Source organism: Octopus bimaculoides, chromosome 5 (genome assembly GCF_001194135.2).
Source record: "Octopus bimaculoides isolate UCB-OBI-ISO-001 chromosome 5, ASM119413v2, whole genome shotgun sequence".
Taxonomy (NCBI): Eukaryota; Metazoa; Mollusca; class Cephalopoda; order Octopoda; family Octopodidae; genus Octopus; species Octopus bimaculoides.
In genome coordinates, this window is record NC_068985.1 from 33274004 (window position 1) to 33299490 (window position 25487).

General features: G+C 34.3%; 1 protein-coding gene across 3 annotated transcripts in view; it reads right to left on the reverse strand.

Annotated features, from left to right (window-relative positions):
• The window catches only part of LOC106882712 (protein sel-1 homolog 1), a 56118-nt gene that overhangs the window by 17712 nt on the left and 12919 nt on the right, over positions 1-25487 (reverse strand). The window contains exons 2-13 of one of the 3 annotated variants that reach the window (XM_014933476.2): positions 19706-19951; positions 19323-19523; positions 16702-17076; positions 13844-13993; positions 10484-10547; positions 8769-8931; positions 7149-7202; positions 5871-5930; positions 4615-4696; positions 2978-3132; positions 2168-2224; positions 1351-1419 (exon numbers count right to left, since the gene is read on the reverse strand). In XM_014933476.2, coding sequence (XP_014788962.1) covers positions 1351-1419; positions 2168-2224; positions 2978-3132; positions 4615-4696; positions 5871-5930; positions 7149-7202; positions 8769-8931; positions 10484-10547; positions 13844-13993; positions 16702-17076; positions 19323-19497 — 1404 coding nt within the window. In that variant the 5' untranslated portion in view covers positions 19498-19523; positions 19706-19951. The remainder of the gene's footprint in view (positions 1-1350; positions 1420-2167; positions 2225-2977; positions 3133-4614; positions 4697-5870; positions 5931-7148; positions 7203-8768; positions 8932-10483; positions 10548-13843; positions 13994-16701; positions 17077-19322; positions 19524-19705; positions 19952-25487) is intronic. The other 2 variants (XM_014933475.2, XM_014933478.2) reach the window with 2 other exon arrangements.

The window sequence follows — 25487 nt, forward strand, 5'->3', positions numbered from 1 at the left end:
TTAAATATCTTAAATAAATATTTACACACTGGTTTTAATCACTAATTTCCACAGTTCTACATTTAAGAGATGAGGAACTATGTACATTATTTACATTTGACGGATATTTGTCCTCATCTTGTTTGTTGTTAACACAACATCACGGCTCATATACCCTCCAGCCTTCATCACGTGTCTTGGGGAAATTTCGAACCTGGATTCTCATTCCTAAGGTATTTTCCGATGTTATTATTATTATTATTATTATTATTATTATTATTATTATTCAGGTCACTGCTTGGAATCAAACTCGTAATCTTGGGGTTAGTAGCCCACGCTCTTAACCACTATGTCATATGCCCGTGGGCTTATTATTATGGCATATAGCATAGTGGTTGAGAGTGCGGACTATTAACCCCAAACTTCCGAGTTCGATTCCAAACAGTGACCTGAGTAATAATAATAATAATAATAATAACATCGAAAAATACCTTAAGAATGAGAACCCAGGTTCGAAATTTCCCAAAGACACCTGATGAAGGCTGGAAGATATATCAGCCGAAACATGTTAACAACAAACAAGATGAGGACAAATATCCATCAAATGTAAATAATGTACTACTTTCCACCTTTGAATTTAATGCTCAATTAAGCAAAAGTGCTTTTTCTTGCATATCATCAATGATTCCTCTGTATGTTTTAAAAAGATGCATTCAGGTAACTGTGTGTGTGTGTGTGTGTGTGCATATATGATGTATATGTGTAGCCAAGTGGACTCATAGTTGTGGTGCTTGTGAAGCCCCATCAAGCCAAGTGAAATAATAGTTGTGGCTGTTGTTGGTGTCAGGTAACTGGTGGCACGTAAAACGCACCTTTTGAACATTGGGCTTCACGGAGGCAATGTGGCCGATGCTGGTGCCGCAGAACTAGCAACCGTGCTGGTGGTACGTAAAAAGCACCTTTTGAGTACTGAGCCTCACAAAAGTCATGACAAGTGACTGTGACCTTTGGCAATATGCTGTGCTTGAGAAGGAAGAGCAATCAAGCTGAGTGAAACCATAGTTGTGGCAGATACTGGTGTCACATAACTGACACCTGTGCTGGTGGCACGTAAAAGCGCCCATTACATTCTCAGTGTGGTAGGCGTTAGGAAGGGCATCCAGCTTACCAGTCCTGGTAAACCGTCCAACCCATGCCGGCATGGACAACAGATGTTAAATGATGATGATGCTGATGATGTGTGTTAGGATGTATATAGTAGTCAACAGTGATGATAAAGATGATGATGAATGATAATTATGACAATGAGGACAACAAAGACTACTTCCAAAAATGTTTTGCATATAAAGATAGAAAAAAATTTTAACTAACCTTTCCAAGAAATGCCAAAGCTAAAGCATTTCCTGATTCAGCAGCCATAAGAAAGTAGTGCAAAGCACGCTACAAATGCAAATACAAAAATGTATGAATATTTGTTGAAATAAAAACAAAAAGTTGAAATCATTCTTTCCCTCATTAATAACATTCTTCAGAATCAAGTCAAATTTCAATTTTTAGTAACCAACTACTGAAAGCATTCATTTTTAGATTCCATGATACTGGTGACAACATTCTAATAAACATATACTCAATAACTTCCCATAAACTTTAATTTAGTTATGGTGTGATTGGTTAAGGTGCTGAGTTCAAAGTCTACCACACACATTTTCACGTGCCTTATCACCACTCTTCTTATTTCTACATATGAAGTTAAAGAAATTGTAGCACTACCAGATCACAGATGAACAGGTTTCATTCAAAGAGGCATCCAGGTAGAATAAAAACACTTTTCCTAGAAATCAGGTATGAGAATTTTCAGAAAATCCAACCCAATTACTATACAAAGATTTATATATTTTTTTTTTTCCATATACCACAGTGAAAGATTTGTAACACAAAACACTAATCATAATAAATATGTAGTTAAATATAATTTCAAATATAATGGACATCATTGCAATGTAATCATAAATAAAGAAAACCACTAGATTACTTAGATTAGATTTCATTTTCTCTTGACACACCTGCACACTCACTTTATATGGTCTCTGAGAAATTAGTTGTAGTTATGCTTGTTCAAAGTATTAAAGAGCAACTCGGTTAAGAATTTAAATTTTACATAAGCACAAAATAATTTTGTAAGCTTTACCTCATGGTTGATTTCAACTCCTCGACCACCTTGATAATACAGTTGTCCAAGTACAACCTTCATGAAATAAGAAAGAATATCTTATAGGCATTGAAAATATGAAGGCAATATGGTCATCTGGCCTGCCTAGGAGGACAATAACTCTGAATAAGAATTGATTCAGCCCATGATGACCCATCCAACCCATGGAAAGTAAATATAAAATTAAGGTTTTTGACTGAATCCAATCTGCAGTCTGATAGAAATTGAAAAAGCTGTCCAGGAAATGTCTAAATACACTAAAAGCAAGTTAAAGGTCAGCAGTGAATTAAAAGGAATTTTGTGGGTGCCTATCAAGGCTTGATCCTCAACCCTTTTTACTCTCTCTTAGTCCCTGAAGCAACAAAGTACAAACCAAGTTTATGTACAGAGATTATGTACATTAATAACCCTTTCCATTGCTAAGAAAGTTGTTGAACATGCAATTTCATGATCTATATAAATTAAAATAAACACCAATTATAAATTATATCTAATACATCTAGATACTCTTTTAACTTGAGTATGAATGTGTGTGTGTGTGTGTGTGCCTGCATGCATGTATGTATGTACGTACATATGTATTTGCATGTGAGTGCTTACAGCTTGCCTATGGATTGTTTGATTGTGAGCCAAAGAAACTGTTTTGTATTACAATGATATTTTATTCCAAAGTAAATTCTAAAAAGCTTTTTCTGAAGGATAATCTAAATATTATACAGACATAGTTTTCTTCTCAAAATAGAATAGAAAGAAATGAAGTTTTGACAAGTAAAAAGTTAAAACTTGAACCTGAGCTTGCATATCTCCTTTGTCAGCAAGAAAATGATAGTATTGAAGAAGATCATCATCTAGAAGCCCTGAATTAGAATGGGTATTTTCTACTTCTTCTTGCAAGCGAATTCTCTGGATTACAGGTCCACCAGACACAGACACCATATTAGACACTTGAAAAGATTAATAAATAATGATTAAGATTTTACAAAGTATAGAGTATTTTATTGTGTTTCTTTAAAACAAGAAATATAATAAAAGAGATTATTTTCAGAACAAGTATTTATAAGAATTTATGTATTTAGATGTTTATGGAAAGCATTTTCTTGGTTCAAGCCTTAGTTGTAGGTTGCTGCCATACTATGTGTACACTTGGTTCACCTTTATGAGATGATATATGAGCTAACCACCAACCTCTAATGAACCTATGATCAATGGTGGATGGGATTTGTTTTATCACAACCAAACCATACAATTTATTTTTAAAGATGAGAAGGAAATCTACTTTTTGTTCCAGTCACACATGTTATTTCCATATGTAAAGGCCCTCTACTGTGTGATACCTAATTCAAAACTTTGTTTACCGAAGTAAAAAAATGAATGAATATCCTTAGAGGATTTTCTTTATAATATTTAATCAGAGACAAAATTGAAGTCTATAGAAGGCAAAAAGCAAATGAATCCACCCCATCCTGCATTTTTTCTATCTATCTTTCTGTTTATCTGCTGATCTATTTATTTGTCTACCTGATTTACAAAAAAAAAAAAATTTCTAGCTTGAAAAAACACCGAACTCATGAATTTAGCAAAGCACTGAAGAGACCCTGCTGAGACAAAACAATATGTGACAAAAAGTGTTTTTCTTTGTTTTTTATTTAAAGTTCTGCAATTCAGTTATAATTATTACATTTATGAAATAAATGAACAAGATTTTCTTCCACTTATTAAAATAAAATAAATGAACCAATTGTTAGATTTACAAAGCAATATATCAATAAATGAGTAATAAACATTGTTTTGATTATGTTTATTCATTTCAATAAAGATCACTGGTTTATTAAGATCATTTTATTTTTTTGTTGTTCTAAAAAAACAATAAATTTAAATTATGTCACTTTACCCTACAGCAATACGAGAGCATATATGAGGGGGTGCTGAAAAGTTCTTGGCTTTGGGTAAAACAAAGTACAGGAGAATCAGTTAATTTTGATTTTATTCAACATATTCCTCTCTCAGATTCATACACTTATTGCTGTAGCCATTCAGTTTTTCTAAGTCCTGTAAAAGAACTCAGAAGTTGGGCCTCCAACCAGGTCTTTTGCAATACCCCTAAAGCCAAAAACTTTTCAGCATCTTTTTGTATGAGCTCACTCAACCTGCAAGAATTAACATCCAAATCTCTCTCAATCACATTCTATTGTTTTTAAAAACAGATGCATTAGACAATGATTGGAATTTTGTGAATGGCAAATAGCTTCTGATAAGTAGATTAATGTTCCTGGCCCATGTAATAAGACATACATGTAATATGACATACATGTGACATACGTATATTCAGCAGTCTAGCACTATGAACTCACAACCAATGCATCTAAATAACTAACAAACCAAAAAAAAAACAAAAAGGAAAGCCACATATAGGTAAAGTTACTAACCAAGTGTTGCTACTTTGCGATAATAAGTTAGTGCTGATTCACATTTCATTTCCACACCAATACCTGCCCAATACCGGTAACCCTGCAATATGAAAAGAATAAATTAGTGTATAGCTAACTAGGATAGTAACAAGAGTAATAGAAATAAACTTATATATAAATGGCTGGTGATATCAACAGAGAGTTAAGATCTTGGATCTTCTGTTCATCGTTTTACCTGGATGGATGCTTCAGGACTTGGAAGTTTCCATTTAAATTACAATCTACAATTTCTTGTTTCGTTAATGTATGGGATTGCTCTGTCCAGGCTATTCCAGATTATGAGAACTCAATTCCACTACCTCTTAATTTCCAAATGAATTGTGACAAAGGTGTTGAGATCTCTCTGTCCACTAATCTGAATACAAACATACGTTCATTGTACCACCTCTTAATGGTTTTGAGGTGAGTACCAACATTTTTTGCAATAGCATTTGTGGGTATCAGACTTATTCTAAATATCACTGCATCAGAGAGACCTGATACTCCAAGAAGGCAGTTTGAAAAGTTTCTGCAATAATAAGTTGGTCTAAGCTGAAGGCTGGTTTGGATGTATGTCTCAAATTGTGGCATGAGATCTGAGAGACAATGCTGTCCAGACAAGTATAACTCACTTTCTTGTTGTTGGTAATGAAAAGTTTGCAATATTTATACATAAGTGGGAAATGAGATCATAATAGAGTCAAAAAGTTCCTGGCTATATTGAAGGAAGTGGCTTTTTGCCAGGTGATGAGAGGTTAAAGTATGAAAGAGAGATAAAAATAGGTGTCTTGTTGTAGTGGAGATACATGGTTACCCTAGTTGGAAAGGTGAGAAGATGGTGGTGAAGCAGTGTCAAGGCTTATCCCCAAGTTAGGAGACAGTGAATATAAGAAAAGTGGTCGAAAAGATTGGACAGGAGGAATGGATAGCTAAGTTCATGAGAGTGCAAAAGGAGAGCAGAAGATGAATGAAAAATGGAGACAGAGGTGAAGTGAGTGGGGAAGATGGGTGGAGATGCTGTCAATGGTGAATATCAGTTGCGGAGGCAGAAGGTAGAGGCAACATGAGGAAGCACAAGTGATGTGAAGTGTGTTCAGTGTGCAAGAAATGCACAGTGCCAAGGATGAGGTCAGAGGTACATAGGGATAGAAATAGTGTAAGATGAACATAAGTAGTGGGGGCTGCCATTGGCAGAATGCAATCACTTAAATATATATAGAGGATTATCTGCTTACCAATGCCATTTGTGCCAATGGGTCTCCTCCAAGGGCTGCAAATGTCAAATAGACAATAGTCTGTAATATAAGAAATAAAATAGTCTTAATTGTTTTAATTCTACAAGAAGTTAACCCTTTCATTACTGTATTTATTTAGAGATGCTCTGTGCTTCTTTCAGTTATTTTAAATATAACAAAGAATTTAATAAAATAACTTAGTTATAACTTAGTTATGAATTTAATAAAATAACTTAGTTATTAATAAAATAACTTAGTGTTAGGAACATAAATTGTGACTAATGTTTGGTGGAAGATTTTAATTCAGAACTTTTGAAAACAAGACATTTGTACTACAGAGCCAGAATTGGTTTCAGCCGGGTTGGTAACAAAAGGGTTAAACTTTATAAGCAAACTTTACTAATGGTTAAATTGATTTTTTTAAAAACTTTAGCCCAAACATTAATGCTAAATAACGATTTTGACTTCCATTCCCAAACACCTATGTTCTTTTAGTTATCTTTTAACTCAACAAGAATTTATAGAGGAAACAACAACAAGGATAGAATTGTACATATGCATAAAAATGCAAAGAAAAGAAGTTTAAATCAAAAGGAAGAACAAAATTTTCAGAAGTGAATTCTTTAATGTCTCTTTCTCATATTTCTTTCTTGAGATTTTTTATGTGACAGGTGTTGAAACAGATATTGCTGTATTTAGTAAATGCCATTATTCTAATGAAAAATCATACACAGAATATGTATTTCATGTCTTTACCAATCAATTAATAAAGAAGTAAACTACAACCAGTGTGTGGTGCTTCTACTGGTATAGTAACCCTCCCCAAAAAACAACAAATTTTGTAATTACTATGTCTGCAAAGACGAAGGGATGGCCATAGTTGGAGTGTCACTAAAACAATATAAAGAGACAAAATATCTAGAGTGTTGGTTCTCTGTCCATACATCTGACTTACACAGCTGCCATTTCTAGGTTTGAAGCTACAAACAATAACAAATGTGCTGATAAATATGTATGCCCAGGATTCAAAATGTTCATTGACTCATTATACAGTCGGTACTACACTGAAGCATCAACAAAAGAGTTTGATTCCTAATAAGCACTCACTCTTTACCGGCTTTATACATCCATACAAGTACAACGCTTAATATTTCTAATTCAACCTTAGTTTACTCATCAATAAAAAAAGAAAGAAAATTTTAATTATTTTCAGATTTTTATTCTAAAATTTAGAATGTATGTAATGATCACTACAATAAAGCAACATAGTACACATACCCTAGCTTGACTGGAATTCACAGACATGCCAATACTGAACAACAAACCAAGACCCTGAAAATTAATAAGAAAAAAATCAATATATTAGATAAAATACAAAGATAATTTTAAAGTGAAATGATTCCAAAACTTGTATCAATTTTTAGCTTTCTTATGGTTTTCTGCAAATTAGGTGACATGAGGCTAATTGAGACAAAAGTGCTCAATTTCAGTTTCTGTCTTATTCTGTGTATAATGCATTATACCTATACCTAAATGTCATTTGAATATACCTACCTCAACAAATTTTGTATTTAATCCTGAATTTCCTTTTTTTTTTTTTTCTAATGTTCCAACTGTCACTCTTAACTTGCTCTTACTCTGATGATGAATTTCTTCTAATTCTCATTACTCTAAAATTATCTTGAGAACTGACATGTTCATTTCTGATATTAGAAAGGGCATCTAGCTGCAGGAACCATGCCAAAACAGACTATGGAGCCCGATACAGTTCCCAGCCTTACTAGTTCCTGTCAAACCTTCCAACCAATGCCAGCATGGAAAATGGAAGTTAAATGATGATGATGGTTCTCACATGAGAAAGTGTTGTAAATAAGAAAAGTATTTGAAAGACTCATTTCTTTTTGGGTTAAAATTTATATTTCTCAGACAGAATTGTATTATTTAATAATATAGTTTGATTAAGAGAACTCGCTGAGTTACTGTAATAACATCGAAAGGGGTAAAATACATTTTGACATCTCAAATAGTTTTATTCAGAAAGAAATATAAAATAGATATTTTATCACCTATTAAATCAAAAGATGACTGTTTTCTGTGAAAGTATCAAAAGTCTATCAGAGATAATATAACTTGATTATTTGAAAGAATTTTTATCAATTATGTTAAAATGCTTAATGTTCTTTGTAGCAAACACATATTTTACTTTAATTCTAATTGATTTTTCAGCCTATTTTAAGGAAAGTTATAACAGCAAAGGAACGCCAATGAGGAAAGCAACGAAATCTTCCTCAAATCACATCCCACTGACTTAAAATATTTCTATTGGAATATACTGCCTTTGTTTTAAATAATTCTGAAAATAATGAAGAAATTTAGTAACATAACTATCATTATTTAGCTGGTGTTTGGAGTGTAAAATTAACATGAAATTTTGATAGAAAGTCTTTAGATCATTTTAACCCTTTAACATTTAAACCAGCCATATCCAGCCCAAATATTAAACCAGTTTTTATGCTCAAACTGATCATACTCTACAGTATCATACTAAAAATAAACAAGCACATCACTGAAATCTCAGTGCAAAAAGATAATGCGTGAATAATTCAAAACAGCAAGAATAAATAAGCATTACATTAGACAGAATAATCTGAATGTTAAAGGGTTAGACAGAAAGTTTGTAACATAGAACCAAAGGTGGCCTCAGTTGGGTTGATATCAAAGGAGTTACATAGTTAAGTTTGATAGTTTCTCTATGAAAACACTGTGTATGGCCTTAACCATACAAAATAGCTAAGATATTCTTAAATATTAAGATAAACAATATAACAATGATGAGAGTGACTATTAAAAGATAAAAAAAAATTAACAAATTGTTACATTAAAATACATTTTACTTACAAGTTGACCTCGGGCAGACCCTCTATTGGACAAATCTTCAAAAATTTCTTTGGCTTTTGTAAAATTCTGATTACAATGATCACCAAAGAAGTGCCCAAAACCTATGTATTCAAGTGCTTTTGTATGGTTCAGTTGAGCAGCAGCTTTGAAAAAGACATAGGCTCTACAATAAATTACAAAAAAGACACAGGTTCTACAACAAAATTACAAAAAAGTCAAAATAATAATTCTTTTTAAAAAATATCAATTGAATAAGTCATAAAACAACCTTTTCCAAAAAATAAGGAAACATAATTCCACCTTTTTATCATGCAGTACAAGATAAAATTAAAAGCTAGGGACTGTAAGATTTTTTTTTTTTTTGCATTATTATTATGTTTTGGCAGATCTACCAGATCTAAAAGTAATGTAGATAAGTCATCATCATCACCATCATTTAACATTTGTTTTCTATGCTGGCATGAGTTGGACAGTTTAACAGGAGCTGACAAGGCCAGGAGCCACATCAGGTTCCAATGTTTTGGCATGGTTTCTACAGCTGTATGCCCTTCCTAATGCCAACCATTTACAGAGAGTACTGGGTGCTTTTTATGTGGCACTATTACCAGTGCTTAAACGTTCAAAATATTTAAAAATTCTAGTTGTCAAATTTTTTTGTTTTAATTCTAATATTGAACAGGATTAGGTTTTGTAGTAGATGACTGGTAACAGTGGATAACTATTATTATCATCGAAGTTTAAAGAATGGTTATTGTCTTTATTTTTGAATTTCATTTAAATACTTATCTTTCATATTTGATAGTTGACTTTGTGAAATAAGAGTGACATAAGAAAACCTAAAAATGTCTATCCCCTATGAATTTTATGTATATTTAAAAAAATGTTTGACTACATACAATATTTACCATACGAAATTATTTATTTTGTGCTAAATTGTGTGATTAGTACATTTGCTACTTAACTAATTGTAATGAAAAAGTTACTGACAATGTCAACTATAAAATACTTAAATTAAATTTAAAATTTATTGAAAATAGTAGCTAGACTAAATATACTATAGCATGACTTTTCAATAAAACTACTGCCATTACCACTTTGATGCCTCTTTATTTTTGTTTAGAATTTCTCTGAATTCTCAACAGATTCAACTCTAAGAACTAAGCCATCAACATATAAAAATTCCAACTACAGCTGATGTTGAACTCCTCTGTAATGGCCTGAAGAACAATAATAATGAGAAGGGATCTCAGAACCAAGACCTGATGGATATCCATCTACACTAAATTATTCAACGTACTTATTGCCAACTCTTACCTTACTGACTGCATGGCTTGCATGACCCTCACATGCAATTAATCTACACCCAGTTTCCTTAGTTCCAGAGTGTGGAACTCCCATCAAAAGCCTTTTTCAGATTGATGACTGCTAAGAATTGTGGCTTACTCTTAATTAAGAATGTCTCTTGTAGTTCTCTCGACCATGTCTCACTCACATTTTCTATATTTATGGCATGGTTTCTATGCCCTTCCTAACACCAATCACTTTTCAGAAAAGAACTACTAAATGAAAATATGACATATAGGAAAAGATATTACATGTTAATGTGTGTTAACATGTATATGTTAACACACGTACATGTCACAACCTGTTTAGAAATCACTAAAAACTAATATCTTAAAAAAACAACTACTCATAACATATTTATAAATACCTACGCTCTATAATTCTTATGGTAAGTATTGTTAATCAAGACTTCTCCTTGTTCATAAAGTTCATTAGCTGAAAGACAAAAATACAGCTGTTAATGACATTGAGATGTTACACAAGAAAGTGTATGTAAAGAAAAACAAGTGGAAGTTCTTTCTTCTCTAGACATGTATATAGACCAGCAAATAATTTATAGTTAGCAGCAAATAAATCTATATATAATAATTAGCAATGTGCTTTTATTTACTATCATGCTGAAACAATAGTGTAGAACTCGGACTTCAAAGGACATATAGATAGTGAGTGAGTAACTGTTGAAATAAAATGAAAGTGAGTGGAAGGATGAGGTATTCATCTGTCATGCTTGCCTGGAATAACAAATAGAGAAAGAGTAACAGTGGATAGGAGTAAGAGGAGGACTGGCAGCTGTAGACTAATTTATAGGATTCCGACAGGATGAGTTATTACACACACAGAATCATTTACCATCAACCTTCCATGCTGGCATGAATTAAAAGGATCATCATGCTCCAAGTCAGTTCTTATTCAAAGTTACTGCCCTATTAACCCTTTAGCATTCAAATTACTCTGTCAAATGTAATGCTCATTAATTCACATTATTTTGAATTAATCATGCATTATCTCAAAGGTTCAAGATTTCAGTGATGTGATTGCATTATTCTTAGACTGACACTGTAAGGTAAGTGGGAAAGGCTGGATCTGGCCAGTTTGAACATAAAACAAGTAGAATATTTTGACGAGATATAACCAGTTTAAATGCTAAAGGGTTACACAGGTTCGAGAATTGTCTTATTCATACATTCTATATTTATGGCTGGATTTCTATGCTCTTCCTGACATCATTCCCTTTACAGAGTGTACTGGATGTATTTTACCATGATACCAGCACCAGTAAGTTTGCCTCTAGCTCCAGAAAGCTAAGAATCTTCACTACTCTATAGCATCTCCATTCATCCAAGGCAACATGCGAGAGAGAGAGAGAGAGAGAGAGAGAGAGAAAGAGAGAGAAGATGAGTGAAGAGAAGGGGTATGAAAGGAGTATGAAGTAGGAGGTAACAAAAGCAAGACAGTAATGGCAAGGTATGAGGGAAATGAGATAGTCATGGCCCATGGCTTCCTAGGTCTCATTTCACAGATTCAACCCACTATGAGTGACCTAAACTTCTTTATACCCCCATACATATGCATTATATACCCATACCAATGCAATTTTCACTATTGTACACTACATATGATCCCTACTGAATCCAATCTTTCTCTTAACTCATTTATGTTCCTTCATGTACACTAATATTATACATCCATGGAGCATTCACTTTCTTTCTTTATAGATTTTGCAAATAAATTCACTGCATTCAGAGCCCATATCTTGTTACTATGCAATATCACAGCTCATACACAAACATCATCTGCCCCTCAGCAGAGGCAACAAACTTTTCTTACTCTAACTACAATACTTTTGTAACACTTACCTCTATTGCTAATTAAGGTGCCTATGTAACAAATGCTATCATCTTTAGGGAACTGTCCAAGTATTTGAGATAATCTATTTCACATGCTTGTGTCAGACCACTTATGTTACTGGTTGGATGTAGTCCAGGACAACCTACCGCAAGGTCAGGTCACTGATAACTAAACCAGCTCCCTCATAGGCTTATCTAGTGAGAAGGGTTGCTACAAACCCAGCAGAACAAGAACAATACCTATCAAAAAGAGATAAATTTAACATAGGATCTATATCTAGCATTAGCACAGGGACTTAGAAATTCCAGGTTAATGTTCAGTATGCTGTAAAACAATTGAGAGTGGGGTACTCTTTAGCATTTAAAGCATGTCCCTAAGAGAAAGCACTACTGTGTGCAATTACACCAGTGGATAGGCAGTCTGGGCTCAGCATCCAGATTAGGAAGAGGACAACTCTGAACATAAGTGAGGCTTAGGAGTACTTGCAAAAAGGTAAAGTCTATGAGAGTCAACCTGACAGTAAATCAGGCCAGAAAAGGATTCAAGCCCAACTGACTCTATCAAAGAGAGAGCATGATGATGCAACAAGTGGAATGAGAGTTGGATCTGAAACCCCCTAACTCTCAGCCATAAGAATGAGAATATTCATTTATTTCACACGTGTTCTGCTATATATATACTGCATACAAAGTTAACCATGTCTGTTAGTTTGCCTGTGATCCCACTATGCTTTTTGTGTGTCCATAGTTTACAATGGGTACACCATATAAAGTTTCTAATGTTTCCTTTTCTGCATTACAAGTAAAGCCTTTTCCCTGATGGCAGCGGAATCTTAAGACATAGGTTTGCTCCACTGAGTTAACATGGGGTGATATGGCATATATTCATGTCAATGAAAATAAAGTGTAGATTGAATAATACATGAGTGGCTGTGTGGTAAGTAGCTTGCTTACCAACCACATGGTTCCCGGTTCAGTCCCACTGCGTGGCACCTTGGGCAAGTGTCTTCTACTATAGCCTCGGGCCGACCAAAGCCTTGTGAGAGGATTTGGTAGACGGAAACTGAAAGAAGCCCGTCATATATATGTATATATATATATGTATATATATATATGTATGTATGTGTATATGTTTGTGTGTCTGTGTTTGTCCACCCAACATTGCTTGACAACCGATGCTGGTGTGTTACATCCCCGTAACTTAGCGGTTCGGCAAAAGAGACCGATAGAATAAGTACTAGGCTTACAAAGAATAAGTCCTGGGGTGCTCCAGCATGGCCACAGTCAAATGACTGAAACAAGTAAAAGAGTAAACCGAAACAAGGAAAAAAATTTTTAAATCAAGGAAGGAACATAACTAAACAAGCTGACATTGTCATTGTTTTGAGAAAGAGCATCTATGTGGTCACTTATTCTATTAGAAATAGTAGTCACACATCCCTCAAATCATCTTTGCACATGTGTGTGTATGTATATACAGATATAAATAGATATATAGATATACACACACACACAGATACATCAAAACTTCAGCATCTACTCACATCCACTGAAATAAACTGGAGGTTAATCAATAAGTAAAGTTGTTTAGCAAGAATGTTTCCAAGTGGTTGCTCAAAATATGAGAAATACTACCTACAATAGATACAGGTATGGTTCAGATATGTGTGATGACTGAGTGACTGCAGGGTATCTGCAGTGATTACAGAAGAAGGTTCAGGTATAGAAGATAATGGAAGCACAGAACATAAACTGAATTAAATAAAACAAGCAGAAAATGTTAAACTGGTTCAAACATAATGTAAATTCAAATTAGCAATTCCATTATTTCTAGTAGAAAGGGAAGAGCTGTCACTTATGGTTTAGTGTAAAAAAAAAAGTAACCTTTTATTTCCAGCGGAGTAAGTTCAGCTTCCTTCATTTCCTCCCCTTTAGAATTCACGGCATCAGCTGTGTGATCTGTATCAGGAAAATTAGCTGAATCAACATCTGAATTGAGATCTGCTATATTTAAAGCTTCATTGGACGGTTCATCTAAACAAAAAAAAAATTAAAATAAATAAAAAAAATTTTAAATGATAAAAATAAAAATAAAATTAGTTTGATTTGATTTGCTTTGCTTTGGATTAATGGTGATTCCTAATTGACCATTCTAATTTCAGAGTCTAATTTGTTTAATCATTTTAATATCAATTTGCATGAGACTCTCATAAGAAAGCTAGTATATGATTGTCTGTGTGATCCTGCAAGCTCATACAAGGATGGCTTGGCTATGACTGGAGTCCCTTTGATAGTGGATTGGCTTGATCAGGATTGACCTAGAGCTGAAGAAGAATACATACTCAGGTGCATTTAAAATCCACTGTCATGTAGATTCAATCTGCAAAACATCTGCTCCCTATCAAGTATCCAAGAAGAGAGTTTCATCCCAACAATTTGGATCTTACTGTAATGACTGCCCTAGAAAACTGCAAGTCCTAAGAGAGTCAAAACTAGCTTGTAAAATATCTTACTGATGTTATACAGCAGTAGTTAGAGCCTGAAACATGATAAATAAAGGAATTTAGACACTATAAACAAACCCATCAGTCTACTTTAAACTCACCCACACATCCAATCAAACTATAAGCACCTTTAGCAAAATTATGGAGACACATAGTTCCTCAACCATTCTCTGAATAAACCTTACAGCATGCAATATGAGCTTTAATCCACATCACATCGAAAAAAAAATGTCTATTCTGAAAGTTGCAGTGAAAGCAATTCATCTAAAAAACAGTAGCTCTGAATAAAAATTGGCACAGAGGAGACAAAGGTTTTGCAAGCTGAATAAAATCTGAGACAGTGTAAAAGGGACATTTCAGTCCTGTGAAAGAGACTCTCTTGCACTGGTGGCACAATGAAATGCATTCAGTCCATGCTATAAATTCTATCCAACCTGTAACAAGAAGAAAAAAAATAAGCACACTAAAAACATGTGCTAAAAGAAAACCCATCCAACCCATGTAAGCATGGGAAAATGAACATAAAATGATCAAAACGTGGGTTCAAAAATAGATTTTCAGCCCAAACTTTTATATTGACTTAACACAAAACAAAATAGTTATGGGACAATTTGAAATCCTGCAAAACTGTAATTAAAAAGATTTGTTTTACTTTCAACGTTTCTTATTACAAATTATAGATATACTCTTTTACTTGTTTCAGTCATTTTTTACTGTGGCCATGCTGGAGCACCGCCTTTAGTCGAGAAAATCGACCCCAGGACTTATTCTTTGTAAGCCTAGTACTTATTCTATCGGTCTCTTTTTGCCGAACCGCTAAGTTACGGGGACGTAAACACACCAGCATCGGTTGTCAAGCGATGTTGGGGGGGACAAACACAGACACACAAACACACACATATATATATATATACATATATACGATGGGCTTCTTTCAGTTTCCATCTACCAAATCCACTCACAAGGCTTTGGTCGGCCCGAGGCTATAATAGAAGACACTTGCCCAAGGTGCCACACAGTGGGACTGAACCCGGAACCATGTGGTTGGTAAGCAAGCTACTTACCAGACAGCCACTCCTGCACCTATGATATATTTATTTTTAAAATATATATTAGATTTGAAACTTGAAATCAATTTGCCAGGAAGAAGATGCTATAAATACTTATTTTGATTAATCAAAATTTGCAAACAAAGTTGAAAATTGTTTTATGCAAAACAATGAAATTTTTAAGTGCCTCAATCAGAAACTGATTTAATTAAAGTTTTTCATTATCATATTTCTATTGAAATCCACTGCCTTTGTTTCAGTTAATTTTGAAAATAATGAAGAATTTAGGAAAATAATTATCACTATTAAGCTGGAGTTTAGAACACAAATTAACATAAAATTTTGATGGAAGGTTTAATTTAGATCACTTTAAAACACAAAGTTTGTATCATAGAATCAGAGACAGTTTTATGTGGACTAATAACAAAAGGGTTAAGCAAATCATTCTCTAAGACAAATTTTAATCCTTTGCTAAAATTCTTCTTTTTTAGATTATTACAGTGAATGTGATTAACCCAACAGAAATATCAACTTATATACAATTGATTTAGAAAGAATCACCCAAAATTCATAAACATAAGAGTTCATAAATATCATCATCATCATTTAATGCTGGCAGGAGTTGGACGGTTTGACAGGAGTTGACCAAGTAGAAGACTACACCAGACTACTGTATCTGTTTTGGCATGGATTTTGCAGTTAGATGCTCTTCCTAACACCAACCACCCTGCAGAGTGGACTGAGTGCTTTTTTATGTGGCACCAGTACAGGCAAGATCAGTTTTGGCATGGTTTCTACAGCTGGATGCCCTTCCAAATGCCAATTACTTCACAGTGTGGACTGGATACTTTTTATGTGACACCAGCACTGGAAGGGTCACCAAGTAACTTGCAAGACAGGGAATTTTGAGAGGGGAGGGGGAATTGGAGGAGGTGCTCTTGTGTCAGATGATGGAACATTAGAGTGTGACAGAGAGACAGAAACGAGTGTCTTGCTAAAGAGGAGGTACATGGTTATCTAGCAGCGAGAGAGAGCTTTTTATCAATAAATGTATATTTGTGATTTACCCAAGACTTCAGAACTTCTCCCTAACCAAGCACATTATTTTTAAAGTATAATTTATATAAACTTTCTTTTCATATATGATGGCACAAAACAACAGACATCCAACAAAAATAAAAAAAAGAACCTTCTATATTACGTGAAATTTCATTGGTATCTTGATTTTGTTGATTAACTACAGTTTCATGCAGTGTTTCAGAGTCTGGATTGAACTCAGAACGAAATTCTTGGTTATCTAAGGGAAGTTGGGAATCTTGAAAGATTTCAAATTCTTTATGAACAGCTGTGTTCTGGTGGTCTGATATTTCTTGTTGATCTGGTTCTTGTTGATCTAAATCTTTTTGGCCTAATGAGTTCTGATGAGCAATAATATCTTCATAGTCTTTTGTATTTTGAGGGTTATTATGACTATTATGAGAATCTTGTTCATGAATTGTATTTAAATTAGCTTCTTTATCTTCAAAAAATGTATTTTGTTCAAATTTTTGGTTTTGTTTTTCACCTAAGAAAATATAAAACCCATAAAAAATACATTAAATAGATTTTTAAAACAAATGTAATTTCATAATGTTGGAACATCATTAAATCTAACTTGTTATAATCAATAAGCATTTAGTATTTAATCTTTCATCACTTAAATTTATTGATTTAACAAACCAGGATTTCAATGTTTATGGCTTTTGTTAACTGAATCCCAGTAACTTTACTGCTATTTATTTTGAGGACTGTAGAGAAATGACATGCAAAGTTAATCACCACATATAACTGAAACATTTAGATCTATAATATAAATAAATATATTAAGACACTTATATCAATACTCAATCTTGGCTATCTTCACTATGTATTATCAGATCATCATTATTTACTATCCCTTGTCCATGCTGGCATGAGTTGGATGGTTTGACCAGGGCTGATAAGCTAAGAGGCTGCACCAGACTCCAGTCTGATTTAGCATGGTTTCTATGACTGGATGCCCTTCTTAATGCCAACCGTTAATATAAAACAAAATATAACTAGTCACTAAACATGAATAAAATTATTTAAAAATAAAATTCAACATCTATGTTAGACAATTATGAATTTATATCTTCGTATCAACAAAAAGAAAATTGTAATATGACTATGTAAAAAGCAAAATATTTTCATCAACTACTGCCACTTCCATGCCAAAGAACTTTTCTTTGCCATAGACTACAAGGATGCATAGAGTGGATACCCAACGGTACTTTCATAGGGTTAAGTGGATGAGAGATAAATGTTTCACTGGATAGGATGCTGGAATGTTACAAATAACTTTTTCTATACAATGAATTGAACTTCAAGTCAACAAACTACAGTGTTGCCACTCCTTACAATAACAAGCCACACGATCTAGGACACCTACTTAAAGCTAAATGAACACTTATTTTGAGTATGAGATGCTTTTATCACAAATGTGCTAATAACAATGGCATTATCTGTTGAATTCCCTGGCAGTTAACTACAACCACATCAAATTAGCCATTCATGTTCTTTTAGAACACTTGACAAGAATGCCAAATACTAGGGTAATATATAAGTGTTCTCATCATGAACCGACGTTTGTTTCTCCATTCTGATCCTGGGTTGATTGATTTTCAAAGGAAATCTTTTTTCATGTGTTGCAATCCGAATTCTTACCAACTGTTTTTAACATAGCTCAATGAAGTAGAATCCTATTTTACATACAGTAGTCCTTGCTAACTTTTACAATACATGTGTAAACAATCTAAGTTCATGTTACACATAGAAATAAATGATACATTTCTCATCACTGCAAGTAATGTCTGCACTGCTCATCCGGAAGTTTCTTATCACTGTTGCAGTGTGTCACTGCGTCCATCATGAGTGCTTCTACAACTGACTATGCCTATGCATTTGAAATCCTGAACCTCAGTCGGATTGGTAAATACCAATTACTTGCACTGAGTATACAGCATTGATTTCATATCATATTTATATATTTCTACATATTAGCAAAACCACTTCTCAGATGATGCTAAGATTTTGTACTCTCAGTTACCCAGTACAAACCGTCTATTCATATAACAAAAAATGTTTTTTTACAAAATGTTTTAATACATTTGTTCAATTCATATTAGAATATACCTCTCAAGTTTGGTCCCCATGTTTTAAGAGAAATATTCATATAATCCAATGTATCCAAAGACAGTTTGCTTCCAGAATTTCTGAAGTAAAATAAGAGTCACACCTATTTTGATTGTTTGACAACTAAATCAGGATATGTTAGATTCAGCTGTAAAATTAAAGCAGACCTTTTCATGGTCTACATGATTGTATATGGTCATATCAACTAAGGGAATGAAATTAATTCAAGAATATAATTATTTAAACAATTGAAAAAATCACTTTTTCCTTTGATCACTGAAAATTTGGAATGCTTTGGAATTTATTGTCATTTAACTTCAACATTTTATAAAATTCTTATTGAGTTGGTCTTCTTTGGAGCAAATGAGGTGGGGTGTTTCCATTACATGGATTGTCTTTGACTCAAAGTGTGCAAGTGTGTGAAGGGTTTCTGCAGAGGTTTCTAGCTACCAAATTCCACCCACACATTATTGGTTGATTAGAGGGCACTTGGCCAAGATACTGTGCAGTGGAATCAAAATACAATGTATGATGATGATGTAGTCTTTAAATAATTTTTTCACTTGGTAATTTTTTTTTTTTTAAATAATGAATTAAAATTTAACAGATTCTACTTGCCTTCATCTACTTCTGGTTTAACGTTTTCTGAATTCTTAGATTCTGCAGGAGTGTGTAACTGTTCATCTTGATGAAGATGTCTATGTGCATTATCTGCACAAACAATAATTTCACAAAGCACAATATATAAAACTGTGCCAAGGAAACACTTGAAACGTAAACTGGTTTTTAACATTGTATCAGCTGGGAAAATCAGGAACTCTAAAGAAAAATAGATATAAAATTTATATACAATATATTAAAAATATATATATATATATGTTAATGTTATAATTATTTGCCAGATTCAATAGAATCAAGGTATTTTAATAACAAAGGCACCAAGGTAGAGTCAAGGACAGCATACTCATATATCAACAGTGTGTACAGACTCATGTACTTACTAGAGCATATAGGAATTTGTCCTTCCAGTCACACATACATCCACAAGTATTGACCAAGTACACTCAATGTATACGTAAAATCACATGAGTATATTCCAGCATGCAGTCCGTGGTCCACTGTAGGCTCAAGATCCAATGCAGGGAAGGTTCCAAGTGTGGTGTAATATAAATGAAAATGCAAATGGGCTGAGGTTCTCTACAGCTGTTTCAGATGCATTTTTTATTGATGAGCAAATCAATTACAACCTGTAAAAAAACGTTTTCTTTGGTGACTTATAATTAAAATCAAATTTAATATTTAGGATTTTTCACACAAAGAGTATAGAATGCACATTAACCTTCACATCTCAGTGCTGGCCGAAAGAGAAATGTTAAAATTAATTTTAATTCACCTGAAAAAAATGTTTTTTACATGATGTATATATTATATCTATATATATTTTAGACATCAGTGTAAAAGAAACAGTCATATCCACATGCAATTCTCTTTACACACAGAAGTTTTATCGACTAAATAGCCAAGCAGTTACCTTAAACTTAGACAGATGAATCATTTGTAAGCACAGAATACATACAAAATATTAGCTTAAGAATAGTATCTAATCCCCAGAAAACAAATTGGTTTCATTCCTTTCTTTATTGATGAACTAATCTAACACCATTTACTGTGCTTGTTCCAGAATCCTTTATTGAATCACACTCCATATTAATCCTTTAGCATTCAGATTACTCTGTCAAATGTAATACTTATTTATTCACACTGTTTTGAATTAATCATACATCATCTTTGAGCTTTGAGATCTCAACGATGTGATTGTTTAATTTTAGAGTGACCTTATTGGTTAGGTGTGAGAGGTTGGATCTGACCAGTTTGAACATAAAACAGGCAGAATATTTGAGCTAGATATGGCCAGTATAAATGCAAAAGAGTTAATAGAGTATGAAATATCATTTAAAAGCCTACAGAATTGATTATGTATTTTGCTTGCTATGAATATTGTGTTATTTAATTTTGCCAGGTGGTATTCTCAGTTTACCCTTAAGTGTTATTGTTTGCTTGAGATATAAATCTATCTTGCTTTGGTTTATTGTTTCTTCTACACTAATACCAAACTGTGCAGCAGTTACAGGAGACATTATTGTGTTTGCCTCACAAAGCAGATGGCCTAAGAAGTTTTCCTGAGTTAAAGATTGTTCAATGACTCAAAAGCATGTTGCTTAAAAATGCTATAATAGAACCCTTATTCAATAAATCATGACCATATTTTAATGTTTGTTTTTCCATGCTCGCATAGTTCAAATGGAATTTGCTAAGGCAGGCTTTTCTTGCCTGGATGCCCTTCCTGTTGATAACCTTCAACTGCTTTCAAGCAAGGTATTATTTCTCCATGGACAGATATGTTTTACATGGAAACTGGAAACAAAAACGCTTGTATAATAGTGATACTCATTCACAATTGATCACCATATTTGATAATTACAACCTTTTTTATGACCTTATCTATATAGGTTTTCAAGAGTTTTAGCCTCAATACATCAACCAATTTGATAAACAGTCACATTATCTCATTCCTAACATGTTCAATTGCTCTCCAAAAGATAGCACAAGTTGTCATAATTCCATATAGAAAACATGCCCATCTGATAAGACCCAGGAACTTCTTAAAGACTTTTGTTAATTAGTTACCTTAGCTTCACTTCACTAATAGTTTAATGTATATTGCTAATGGTCTTGTCTCAAAATAGCTTGAATTGATACTTCCTTTGAGAAGAATGTACACCTTAAAATTTTTCAATATCTCAAATTGACCTGTAGCTTCAATCATAAATTACTGTTAAATTATTGACATTCAAGTCCATACTAGCATGATATTGTGGGTTTTTTTAATGAACAGCAACCAAAATATTCACACCCTCAATTCTCTTATCAATTTCCATTAATGTGTCTAATTTTCCAAAAATTTTAAAGACTGATCCACCAATTTGTTTTGAATCACACTTTCTTAATTTTGGTTTATTTAAATTTACCGAAAATTTCTGAGGTATGTTAAAGTTGACTACAAATTCACAATAGCCACCCCTGCATATCTCTCACAGCCATCTCTGACAATGCACATTCCCTTACTCCCTCTCACCCCACATATCATCTACTTAATTTCTTATCAACCTACAGGTTTATCATACTGCTGCTCTCCACCCCCACCACCATATACTGACATTTATCATCCACTATATTCACCCCATCTCTCGTGATCTGTCAATTTCCTCTCACACTTAGGAATTTACCCACCCATCCTTCCCATTCCTTCTCTGTATTCTCTCTTATACTCACCTTTTTATACCTTGTAAGTACTCTGACACCTTTTTACCACCATATTTATCTTCCTTCTACTTACTCCCACTTTTATGTAATGCTGGGAAGTGATGTTTCTCCTCCATAGCAAGACACCTGAACCTGCTCCTTATAGCCTTACAACATCTGGCATAAAGCCATCTCCCTCTCTACTATCTCCTCCTTCCTAAGCCACACTTATTCTTTCACCTTACCCCCACCACTCCTATTTGCTACAGACCACACCTTAACCCTTGTTCCACTTATTACATTTAGCTCTACACCCCTCTCTAAGAATCTACTACCATCCTCTCTCATTCTGATGAACTAACTTATCCATCCACTCTTCCTTATTCTTTGTCCACATTCCCTATATTTACATTCTTGTATCTTGAAAGTACGCTCCGCTCCGATACCTCATCACCTACCATCATTACCCTCATTCCATCTAACCTGCACCCACCCTTATGTAATGCAGGCTAGCCATGTATCTCTTCTATAGCAAAACACTGGTGTTATCCAGAAAAGACATTCCCTTGCTGTTGCCACACTCTGAACAGTCTCCTTTGTGCTTGTAGATTGTGACAATATTGAAGAGTTTTCACTTGTCAGGTATAGTCTTCCCCTGCCAACAGAAGAAACAAAGAGTGAAGATGGTATGTGAGGCCCACCATACTTGTAAATCTCACCTGGGATCCCATCATCACTGGGAGACTTCTTGCTTTTGAGACTGCAGATGGCCAATTAGACTTCATCAAGTGTTGATGGGGTTGTCAAATTCTATTAAGACAGGAAAATTTGGAATCTCTTCAACTGCCATGGAGTCTGTGGGGCTGATCCAATTCAGAAGTTCTTGAAAATGTTTGGTCCACCTATGAAGTATTGCACCTTTCTCTTTCAATAAGGTGCCTTTAGATGATCTCACTGGATCAGTCACCTCTCTGCACGGGCTGAAGATTCTCTTAATCAAGTCAGGGAATTCATGTTTTGTTCTCGTTTGCAAAACATTGAATTTCTTCCACCTTTCAAAGCCACCAATTGTTTTGAACATTCCTGATGACACAAACATCCTTCCATTTTTGATGCAGGGCTACAGAGCCTGGGTTGGTTAGAACAGCATCATAGAGCTTGTTTTTCTCAGATAGGAAAGGTTGTATGATCTTGGCTGATTCATCAAACCAGTTGGGGTTTTGATGTATAGTTGTCCCAAGGGTTGTCTTGGCAGTGTCTTGTAGAACATTGCATCCCAGAGGCTGTTGATGTCCTCTTTGGTGAGTTCAGCAACTGGAAAACCCGGGTAAGGTAGGAGCTAATCTTGAATTCTGCATTGAAGCTGAGTACGTTTCTCAGAATTTGAGAGGGCAGCAATGTCAAGATAAGGAAAGGGCTGTGATTTTGGGATTGGAGGCCTCAGAGTCAGATGAAGGAGAGATCTGATTGTTCAGTGGTCTGTTCAAAATTTAGCATCCCTCAGACATCTTTATAATCCCTTTGTTGAACAATCACACAGTCAAGAAGGTACCAGGATTTGGATTGAGGATGCATCCAGAAAACCGAGGACTGTTGGGAGCTGGAAAACTGCGCTGGTAATGACTAGTCCATGTTGGGAGCAGAGAGAAGATGATGGCCACTGGCATTCATTTTCCCAACACCACTATGACCAATAACATCAGGCCAAATGAGATGACTTTGACCCTGGTATTGAAATCTTAGAGCAGAATGTTATCATTCTAGGGTATCCTTCAGGTGACGCTGTCCAGAGATATGCAGAACCTGCCCTTGGCTTTTTCAGGAAATGGATCAAAGTTTGTGCAAAGATTTGTTTCTAGTGATGAGAAAGGCAGGCAATCTTTTACCATTAGTCATCACTTATCCGGGACTGGTCCAGTGGCAAGGTGACTCAGGGTAACTGGGTTGGAGACAAGCTGCTGCGAGCTGTCACATCCACAGTATGTAGTGCGACCCCTTTACAGCTAGCCCATTTGGCTTTGTCCTTTGTGTAGCTAATAGCAGCACAAAACACACAACTTGCCGTCAAATGTCAAACAGACGAAGAGGGTGCATGACCTGGGCAGCAGCCAAATACTGGAGCAGACACTGTTCTGGGTCTGATGAAAGAAGATAAACCACAGCTTAGTCGACATGCTGGGACCCTAATAGGTGCTACTACTCCAGATCAGAGTAAACTTGGGAACAATAGTGGTTAAGAGGTGATTCCACACTCCTCAAAACACTGGAACTCTTATACCAGGGCCCCACAGCTGAGTGTAGAATTTGTAGTGAAAAAGTCTTCGTGACTGGGGAGAGGAGTTTTGGAAAATTCACACGAGTTGATTTTGTTTCCTAGTAACTTTCAGAAAAATAGGTATATTTTAATGAAATTTTCTATAATATACTTTTAAAAGTGTGTAGATTACGATTATGCAGGAATTTAATATATAAACAAAAATGGTGGAATCGTACACCTACATACCGATACACGTCACATATCTACAAAATGAAACTTGAAATTTCGAAAAAAATCGTGTCAGTATGTATGTGTACGTGTTCACCATTTTACTTTTGCTTATTAAATAACGATTTAATCATAATTTACACACTTTGAAAGGTATTTGTAGAAAATATCAGTAAAATTACCCATTTTACCAAAAGTTATGAGGAAACAAAACCAATGCCTGTGAATTTTCCGAAACTCCTCACTCTACCGTCGGATTTTTTTCCCACACAAAATTCCGGTATAATCTGAATCTACAGCATCTGAAGCGTATTTGTAGGAAACTGCATTGAAAAATATCCGTGTTTCTGGAAGTTACGAGATAACAAAGCCGGTGGTGGGCACACATGTGAAAGTATGCTAAAAGGAAAATGTTATGTTATGCGCACAAAGTATATGAAAAGAAAAAAATAAATATTAAATTGTAAATGCAATTACAGAAAGATAGGGGGATACAAAATAAAACGTGGAGTCTGTCTCTCCGCAAAAATGATTCATAAAACACAAAAAAGCTGTCCAAGGAAAAGGTTTAAAATCTGATACACTAATAGAAAAAAAAAATTTCTCTGTTAAAATACGATAGTTTGATCTCGTTTGGAATTACAGCACAATGTTTGTTTTGATTCTGAAGTGGATTTAATGAGTGTGGATAAGACAGTGATAAAGCTCTAGCAATAAGTATTGGCGTGAAATTATCGAATTTGGCGATCTTTCGATTAAAGTAGGAAGTCTATCAAAATTTCCAGTTGATTTGTTCGGCAATTTTCGTAAATAATTTTTATTTATTTACTCTTGTTTTCATGTCCAGTTTAAAGCCGACAATTGCTCTGAAGTCTGTAAGGGAGGTGAAAAGTGAAACACACGCCCCCCCCCCCACACACACACCAATTATCTTTCATATACACCTACATAAATATGGCGGAGGTCAAGATCACTTTGCGATTTTTTTTTTTTTT